Raw genomic sequence first — 10,196 nt, 5'->3', positions numbered from 1 at the left:
TATAATTTTATATGATATATAATATATATTAAAAATTAAATAAATAAATCAAGAAGAGGTTGCCTTAATCCTATTGGCACTCCATATAAATTTAAGAGGGGTTTTAATTCAATTGAAGCGTCCCTTTACAAATTTTAAAGGTGATTTTATTTCTATTGCCGCCTTCTCATAAATTTAAGAGAGAATTTTAATTCTATTGACACTCCTTTTTATGTGTAATTTTATTTATTTGAAAGTTGAGTATATTGGTATTTATGAGAAAATAATGATTGGTTTGGATAATATTGTGTCAAAAACATGACTATTGTGGTAAAAATTCACAATTAGAATCAATGACAGAATAAAAAGTTACAGTGGCAATTTTGTCATAAACTTCATGAATATTCTGTGAATTGTACATCGAAGAAGTTGAAGGAAAAATCAATATGGTAAAGAATTCTAGTATTTGCTTTTGTTTCCGCATAGAGAATGATTGGCAGGGTAACAAACTGACCAAATATTTTTCGACACTTTATGTGTGTGTGGTCCCCTCCCCTCCCTCGTCTGATTTAAAGCACTGCAACCATGTTCTCTGTGCTTGAACTTGATCATGCCTTCAAGCAAGTCATCATTGTGAAAAGTGTGTGCAAATACCATATTGCAAAATAGGACAACCTAAAATGACCAATGATGACAACATTAACCTCTTTATCACAATCACAAAATTATCATATACTACTACAACAACCTTTGCAATTTTTCTCTTAACACAAATAAACTCGACATATATGTCATTAACGCCAGTTTCAAATTTGTTGCTTAACCAAACTAAAAAAACAAAACATTACTTGCGCCCAAAGTTACATCACATAACACAACAAGCATTAGGGTTTTCATCACTAAACATCTGAGGAGCATGCAACTGCATCACTTCACCTTCTCCATTATTATTGTAACCATAACCATAACCATAATCACTTCCCAAATAACCATATCCATTCGAATTCGCTGTAACCTCCATTTTCCCCTTTCCATCATTCTCATTAACCTTGTTATTTCCACCTTCCCCTTTCTGCTTATTCTTCTTACCTCCATCATTCTCTCCTTTGTTCTTCTCTTTCTCTTTCTCTTTCTCTTTCTCATTCTCCTTCTCCTTCTTCGCCGGAACCACCTCAACCTTCCTCTTGAATTTCTTCTTCATTTTCTCCACCATCACTTTCACATCCATTGTTCCCTTCACTGTCACTGTCTCTTTCTCCTTATCTATTTTCACATCATAAACACCTACATTTCAAAATATCATCAACAAACTAAAATAAATAAACAAACAATACATTAAATTACCAAAAAAAAAACATCAAAAACACCTTTTGTCTTTGACACAGTTTTGCGAATTTTCTCAATACATCCTTGACAATGCAGTTCCATCTTCAAAACCGTCGTCGTCACCGGAGGCTATTCCATTTCCATCCATTAATGAACTAAAATAAAATCTAATAATAAATGAAAAGATGCAAATAATATAACATTAGTACCTCTTTAGGTTTTTTGTCTTCGGGTTTGTTTTTGTTGTCTTTGTTTTCTTTGTCGTTTTTCGGAACGGGAGAAATGAGATCAACTTTCTTCTTGGTCTTACTAACAAGCTTATCTCTGAGTTTTGCAGCGTCGACGGTTCCATTAATGGTGAATTTTCCAGTTTCTTTATCCACATTCATTTTCTCAAAGCCTTCAACAAGAAGGTTCAATTTCAACGCTTCAGTTTATTAAAACCAAAACAAAAAATAATCCAGTAAATAAAATTAAATAAAATATAACCGATGAAACAGTTGAAGAAATATTGATTAATTTTTGTAAGAATGGAAGAAATAAAAAAAAACCTTGGAAACCGCGAATGCATTTGACGATTTTGGAAGCACAACCGTCGCAATGCATGTCGACTTTCAAAATGACTGTTGTTGGCTTTGTCTCATCTTCCTTGTTGTTGTTGTTGTTGTTTTTGGTTTCGTTGTTTTCTTGTTTTTGGTTTTGGTCGTTGGTCTTGTTCTTTTGCTTCTGCTGCGACATGAGTAAATGAATGAATGAAGAAAAGTAGAAGAAATTGAGATTTGATTAATAAAATGCAGAGAGAGAGAGAGAGAGAGAACCTTAGCCATTGATGGTGAGTAGAGCGGTTACAGAAGAGAGTATAGTAGCGGAAGAGAATCAGTAACAGAACTGTTTGTATGAATAAGAGTGGGGTGGACCCCACTATGTAACACGTTCCACACCTTTCAACATCATTCAGTTATTTTTCTACTAATATATTTGAAACTAACTGTTAGTTATTAATTTTGTATTTAAAAAAGTGTTGTACTAATAAACAAAACAACAACAAAATAGTTATGGTCACAATGAGTGACACAAAATAAGAGTGACGGGTATATATTTATACCCATTGTTTAATAAGAGTCACTAATTAATTAATATATATATATATTATAAGAGAAGTGCTAACAAGTAGAGGTACTTTTTAAGAATTTTAAATAATTAGTTTTATTTTGTAAATATATTGTATTTAATGTATTTGAAATTAAAATGATTAATCTATAATTATAGATAAAGGGGATACAATGTTTTGGAATGACTTTTATTTTTTTCAAAATTACATTTATTTAATCTTTTAATAAATAATAAAACAAAATTGTGTGATAATAACTTTTTAGTAGTTACCACTAATATATCCTTCGTGTTCTTCCATTTAATAGTTACAAAATCTATACTTATATATAAAGGAAATACATGATTTTGGAGTGGCTTAATTTTGATCCAAAAATACCCTTTAGTTTTTCTTAAAATAAATAACACAATGTAATTAAAAAAATTGTGTAGTTGATAACTTATATCAATTACAAAATTAAGTGGTTAATAACTTCCTTATCTTTTGAAGTGACTTAATTTTGATCCAAAAGTATCTTTTAGTTTTTTTTAAATAAATAACACAATATAATTTATTTATTTATTTTGTGTATTTGATACCTTAAATCAGTTACAAAATTAAGTGGTTAGTAACTTCATTATCTTTCAATTTAAAATAATTCTTACTTTCTTTTACTTAACAAATTAATTATTTCTTTTTCTCTCTCCCTTTTAGTTAATTCTTAAATATATTTTTTTCATTACGATTTGTTTATATCACTTAAATCACTGAAGATATTACATTAAAAATGTAAAATCAACAACTTTGACAATGTAAGTTCTCTTTCTTTTGGTTTATATTGCATCATATGAACATCAACGAAAACTATAAATCTTTAATTTTTAGACTAATCTATTTTTATTCTAATCATACACTTGATAAATATTGTAATTATATTTGAAAAAGTTAATTGTTTATGCATTAGAATGTTTAACGGAACACATATAGTAACACTCAATTCTTTGTCTCTTATTGTTATCAAAATTCAAAACTCAAAATCATGCAACCACCATCTCTATTTCTTTTTTCTCTTACACTTCTTCTTCTCTCTTCTTTGCCTGACTAATCTTTTTAATTTTGAAAATTTTAACTTAATTTTTAGCGGATACTAGAATTTTGTGAATTTATATTTTTGACTTAAATATTCTTTTGGTCCCAGTATGTTAGCGAAGTTTTGATTTTAGTCCATATAATTTATTTATTTTGGTCTGAGTCAATATATCTCACTTTTATGTTGCTTTTAGCCCCTAAAACTAAAATCTGCAGGAAAACCAACATAAAAAGTGAGATACAGGGACTCAGACAACAATAAATAAATTACGGAGATCAAAATCAAAAACTCGCTAACTTACATGGACCAACAGACTATTTAAGGATACATTTTTTAACCGTTGTTATAAGACAGATTCCATAAATTTCAAATTTTTGAATATTGAAAATTATTTATAAAATAAAAATTTGAAAATTCAGATGAATTTGATTTGAGAGAGAGAGAGAGTCCATTGTTTTCTTTTTTTACTAGAAATCCAGGAAATTCTGAAACAAGTCATAGTTGTTGTTCTACCAAATCTAGACTAAAACAAAGTATCTTCATTCTCCAGGTATACATTTATTTGTGTCACAATAAACCATATTCTATTCAAACGAGTAAAATATTTTGAATGTATTTCTTTGATGATATGATATTTTGTCATGTATTTGTAATTTTTTAAATCTCAAGAGCGCATTGACAAAGGGATATATGAAGAATTGATTCGAATCTTTATAAGGTAAAAAAACTATATTACACTATTTACTATTAATTTTACTATCTTTTTCTCTAAAAAAAATTCTAATTCGAGAGTCTTGCATTTTTTCTTTACCACGGAAAAAAATTGCAGAAAAAAAGAAAATACTTCGAATAAAGATTTCATGTTCGACATTCCTCTTAAAGAACGTCATTGACTACACACTATCAATAGTACTTTGCATGCTTCAATATAATTTTGAATATCTTTGTTTACTATTTTCAAAGTGTAATAATATTATTTTTAATGCGACGTACAATAGAAACCTCATAAAAAAATAGACCTTTAATGTGACGTACAATAGAAGCCTCATAAAAAAAAATAGACATTTATTTTTCTTTGCTGTGCACATTAAAAAAAGTGGGCAGGCACGGGAGTGCCCGTCTGAACACTAGTAACTAGATAAATGGGATACAATGTTTTGGAGTGATTTTTATTTTTTCCAAAATTACCCTTATTTAATCTTTTAATTTTTTACTAAATAATAAAACAAAATTGTGTGATAATAACTTCTTGGTAGTTACCAGTAATATACCCTTCATGTTCTTCCATTTAACCGTTACAAAATAAATATAGATAAAGGGGTTACAATGTATTGGAGTGACTTTTATTTTTTCCAAAATTACCCTTATTTAATCTTTTAATTTTTTAATAAATAATAAAATAAAATTGTGTGATAATAACTTCTTGGTAGTTACCACTAATAATTTTTTAATAAATAATAAAACAAAATTGTGTGATAATAACTTCTTGGTACTAATATACCCTCCATGTTCTTCCATTTAACCGTTACAAATAATGCATCAATAAAACCACCTACTCAAATTGGTTCAATTTATTTTGCATTATTATATTATTTCTGATTTTTAAAGCATATAGTATTATGTAATAGATGATTAATAATTACTATTTGTCATTTTAATAAAATTTATCTTGATTTAGTTAAAAATCAAAATAGATTTATGGATAAAAATTTGTTTTACATATGTGCATACTAAAAAGGTGGAGAGAGAGATTATAAATTAAGATAAATAATATGAGAGATATGATGCTAAGAAAAAGAATAGGAAACAATTTAAAACAATTTAGAATTTAACAACTTAGAAGTACAATCTGATTTTTAATTATTATAATATGCCATTTGCATTATTAAATTGGTTCCTAGAACAATATTGTTTATTTGGAATTTTGACTTAAAATTTTATCATCTTACTTCTATTTCTAATAATATTGTCCAAACAATATTCTTTTCATAGGATATATGTAAAAAAAACTTTGTACAAGACATACACACCTTAATTGAATAAAAAAATAAGGAGACTCTCATAACACTGAAGTGTTTTAGAGAACCTATGACATCTTACTTTAAATTCTAATAAATTCTAATTAGTGTATCTATAACTATCTATAATGGGGATATGCTATTTTGAAGCGACCTATTTTCATTCCAATTATAGTTTTATTCCAACCAACCCATTATTCATGGATTATTGTTACCAATCAAAATATTCAACTTCCTCATTTAATTTAATTAAAACAAATAGTATTATCATGAGTAACATACACAACACACTCATCAAAAACAAAATAAAAATTAAAAATTTAGAGAGAGAATGAAAGGGAAAAAGAAGAAAAAAAATGCATGTTTTTAATATTGGATTTAGTGATTCAGAAGTTTATTACCGTCTTTCAAAACCTTAATGTAGGCTTCCCAATTGAGACTGGTACGGTTGAGCAAGACGTGGGGCATAAAAATTTATTTGATCATTTCTTATTTTGACATGCTTTTCGAGATATGGTGGTGCAGAAGATGAGTTTTTCGAGATATGGTGGTGCAGAAGATGATAGATTATGGATTTGTTGACTATCAGGTATTTTTCTTATAGTGCTGATTATGTACTATTTATTATTTTCATGATTATCAAAATATTATATGCAAATACTTTCTTTTTTAATGATGTTTCATAGATTTATTGGTCACCATAGCATCCAGCACTCTATTGCAAATGAATTAAATACCGATTACATTTGCAACATTTTTGTTGTTGTTCTTTATAATGTTGGTCAATAGTGTGAAATGAAAGGAAAATAAGAGATTTAGAAAAATTATAAAATAAAAATAGATATTCAAATGAAAATAGGGATAAATTTAATAATACAAAAGATAAAATTGGTTGAAAAAGATAGGAATATTTATTTTATTTCTTTATAATTAAGATGATAAATATTCACTTTCAATATGTTACCGTAAATTATTACTTAAATATGTGTGTGTGTGTCTCTGTGATATATATATATATATATATATATATATATATATATATATATATATATAATATATATATATATATATATATATATAATATATATATATATATATATTATATAATATATATATATATAATATATATATATATATAATATATATATATAATATATATATATATATATATATAGAGAGAGAGAGAGAGAGAGAGAGAGAGAGAGAGAGAGAGAGAGAGAGAGAGAGAGAGAGAGAGAGAGAGAGAGAGGAGAGAGAGAGAGAGAGAGAGAGAGAGGAGAGCGAGAGAGAGAGAGAGAGAGAGAGAGAGGAGAGAGAGAGAGGAGAGGAGAGAGAGAGAGGAGAGAGGAGAGAAGAGAGAGAGAGAGAGAGAGATGTTCTTTTACTAAAACATATTGAAAGTGAATATATATTATCTTAATTTTATTTTTATGAAATGTGTCCAAGTAATATTCTTTTTAACATGACATATGTGAAAAACATCATAAAAATAGATATTCAAATGAAAATATGGAGAAATTTAATAATATAAAAGATAAAATTGGTTGGAAAAGATAGGAATATTTATTTTATTTCTTTATAATTAAGATGATAAATATTCACTTTCAATATGTTACAGTAAATTATTACTTAAATGCGTGTGTACACGCGCGCGTGTGTGTGAGAGATAGATAGATAAATAGAGAGAGAGAGAGAGAGAGAGAGAGAGAGAGAGAGAGAGAGGTGTTCCTTTACTAAAACATATTGAAAGTGAATATATATCATCTTAATTTTTTTTTATGAAATGTGTCCAAGTAATATTCTTTTTAACATGACATATGTGAAAAACATCATAAAAGATATACACACGTTAGCGCAATAAAAAAAAGCAGACAGACGGGCACAAGAGTAAAAACAAAAACTCGGTGTAGCGCAATAAGGAGACTTGAAATGGCCACGGACTCAAATTAGATTTTCTTAGCCCCACATTGCTTAGCTGAGATATATTTTGAATGTATTCTTTGATGATATGACATTTCGTCATGTATTTGTAGTTTTTTAAATCTCAAGAGCGCATTAATAAAAGGATGTATGAAGAATTGATTTGAATCTTTATAAGGTAAAAAAAGCTATATTACACTACTTACTATTAATTTTACTATCTTTTTCTCTAAAAAAATTCTAATTTGAGGATCTTACATTTTTTCTTTACTATGGAAAACAATTGCAGGGAAAAAGAAAATATTTCGAATAAAGATTTCATATTCGACATTCCTCTTAAAGAACGTCATTAATTACACAGTATCAATAGTACTTTGCATGCTTCAATATAATTTTGAATATCTTTGTTTACCTTTTTCAAAATATAATAATATTATTTTTAATATGATGTACAATAGAAACCTCAAAAAGAAAAACAGACATTTATTTTTCTCTGTTGTGCGCATTAAAAAAAGCGGGCAGACGGGCACGGAAGTGCTCGTCTGAACGCTAGTTCTGTATAAAATATTATCTTATTAAAGAGTGTCTCTAGGTGTTTCTTTCGCTAACAATATCTAGCCTTCTTATGAGAGGGTTACTTGCAGGACCAGCTACAAAGTCCTGTACTTAGTGTTGAGTGTATGATATTTTAGTGGGCAATGTCTTTGGAATGTTCAAAAGGGGTGAATGTAACTCTTGGTAAGTTGAAAATGCAGTAAAACATAATGACAGACGAAAATATAGGGAAAGTAAAAGTAAGAAAGTAAAGACAATTTGGTAAGTTTAAATGACTGATGAATATAAATGGAGGCAAAGGTACATTTTTTGTAGGGAGATGACTCTTTTCTCGTAAACACTTTGGTACTTCAAGTGTACTCCTACTGCAAATGCTAAAAATTCCACCTCTAAAATGATCTCTAACACTTGCTTAAATACTAATAAATAGTAACCGTCAGGGGTTACGAACCTATCTTGAGATGACACGTGTCGGCCCACTTCTCCCATGTACGTAGATAACTGCCCACGTTTTGCCCACCCACGATCATCCTTCACCATGGAGATACCCTTCGACTTCGACTGGACCTCTTGACGTCGATCCATGGATTGCCCAACTTCTTGTTGACCTCATATTCCAACGGGTTTCCTAGTCGAGCGGGCTTACCTTCTTTGGCCGAAATTTGTCAGCTAACACTAGGACACTCGTTAACAAGATCATTTCTTAAATAGTAAATTGATTTTTATAAGTTTGTGTGTTTTTTTAATTTTTTTATGTATCTTTTTTGTGTGTGGTAATAATCCTGAATGTTAAAATTCTTTTGTTTTCGATATATTTTGCTTTGGGATTAAAATCAAATGAAATTAAAGACTTAAACAAAATAAAAAAGATATTAGGATGAAAAACAAAAATACGCCAACTTACATAAACAAATTAACAATTAAAAATATTGTTATTAGCTTTAAAGAGTGCAATGATTTTTTTTCCTTTTCTCACATTTTCACAATAAGAATGGATAAGGCTTCTATTTTTCAATGACATGTAACTTGTATATTTTATCTTTAATGTTCTACAAATATTTATATATGATGATATGTCATGTCTTACAAAGGATATATCATTTAAAAATAAATTTATCATCAATTTTAAGTGTAAAAATGTGAGAGGGAATCAAAATTGCGAGAATTTAAAATAAGGAGATTATTTCTGTTAATGGATAAAATAGAGAGAGAAAATTATAATTTAATTTTTTTAATAAAACATTTTATAAATATTTTTTATCATTTATTTTTTTAAGTCCTATTAATTATGTGTTAAATTACTTTTATATTGAAAAGGTTGGAATAAATTTAAACAAATATTTTAAACAATTTACTTATTCATTTAAAAATCTTGTAATAAAAATTAGGATTAAATATGTTTTTCGTTCCTATAAATAGACTAACATTCAATTTTAATTCCACTAAAATTTTTCTTCAAACAATGGTCCTTCTAATTTTTTTTCTTTCATAAATTTGGCCCCTCTTGTTAGTTTCCACTAATAGAGGATCACGTGGAACTTGTTTAATTTGTCAACGTGGATTATTTTTTGAATTATTCCCAATATGGATGATTTTTTGATAACGTTAAATAAATATATAGAAAACCAAAATATCTTAATCCTTGAACCATTCCGCCATTTTCTTTCGAAAGTCAAACCTTAACAATCATGTTCTTCTACCTCTGTGTGGTCCAAATCTTGTGGTCCCTTCCAGTTGAAATCTTGTTGGTGTGGTGGTCCCTTCCAGTTGAAAGCAAGCTTGTGGTCCCAATTTTCCGCATCTTCTAAGAACAACGTGTGGTCTTGCATGTTGTGGCCTTTCAGGTTTACCACTTTGTTTATTCAGTAATGTTAGGGTTTATTTATCCATCATGTTATTTGTATTTTTTTACTGAATACCATATGTTTTGGGTTGGATTGTATATGTATCTAGGTAGTATTTTTACTGAATATCGTATTTGACCTAATTTGAAAAACTTTGACCCTAAGGGAATTAATTGTACATGACATGGGTAATTGTGTTCTACACCAGAGGTTGTTTTGTAAAAGACCTTAACTTAAGATATGAGGGTGGAGAAGTTTGTGCATATAGTGGTCAAGATCGGGATTATTGGTCATTTTTTTGAAGCATGTGAGTTAATCAAAGGGATTGATACTGAATTTTATGTTAGGGTTGTGAAAATGTGATGGAAATATTA

The 10,196-nt window shown here is 28.3% G+C and overlaps 1 protein-coding gene across 1 annotated transcript; it reads right to left on the bottom strand.

The window, feature by feature from the left end:
* Window positions 1–562: 562 nt before the first annotated feature.
* LOC127083534 (heavy metal-associated isoprenylated plant protein 3) lies at window positions 563–2,030 on the bottom strand. Its single transcript, XM_051023844.1, has 4 exons — window positions 1,857–2,030; window positions 1,515–1,705; window positions 1,347–1,434; window positions 563–1,263 (listed from the first exon to the last, which is right to left on the bottom strand). Exons 1-4 carry the CDS (start codon window positions 1,909–1,911, stop codon window positions 845–847), a joined length of 753 nt encoding a protein of 250 aa, XP_050879801.1. The 5' UTR covers window positions 1,912–2,030; the 3' UTR covers window positions 563–844.
* Window positions 2,031–10,196: the final 8,166 nt, after the last annotated feature.

This window comes from Lathyrus oleraceus, chromosome 5 (genome assembly GCF_024323335.1).
Source record: "Lathyrus oleraceus cultivar Zhongwan6 chromosome 5, CAAS_Psat_ZW6_1.0, whole genome shotgun sequence".
Lineage (NCBI taxonomy): Eukaryota > Viridiplantae > Streptophyta > Magnoliopsida > Fabales > Fabaceae > Lathyrus > Lathyrus oleraceus.
This window is presented reverse-complemented; position numbering and strand designations above follow the sequence as displayed.

Excerpts from the sequence above, each read along its gene's own strand:
- LOC127083534 (XM_051023844.1), bottom strand. The coding sequence starts at position 1,911 with ATGCATTGCGACGGTTGTGCTTCCAAAATCGTCAAATGCATTCGCGGT. Across the intron at positions 1,706-1,856 it reads ATGCATTCGCGGTTTCCAAG|GCTTTGAGAAAATGAATGTG; the intron begins GTTTTTTTTTAT and ends TTCTTGTTGAAG. Across the intron at positions 1,435-1,514 it reads AAGACAAAAAACCTAAAGAG|CCTCCGGTGACGACGACGGT; the intron begins GTACTAATGTTA and ends GAAATGGAATAG.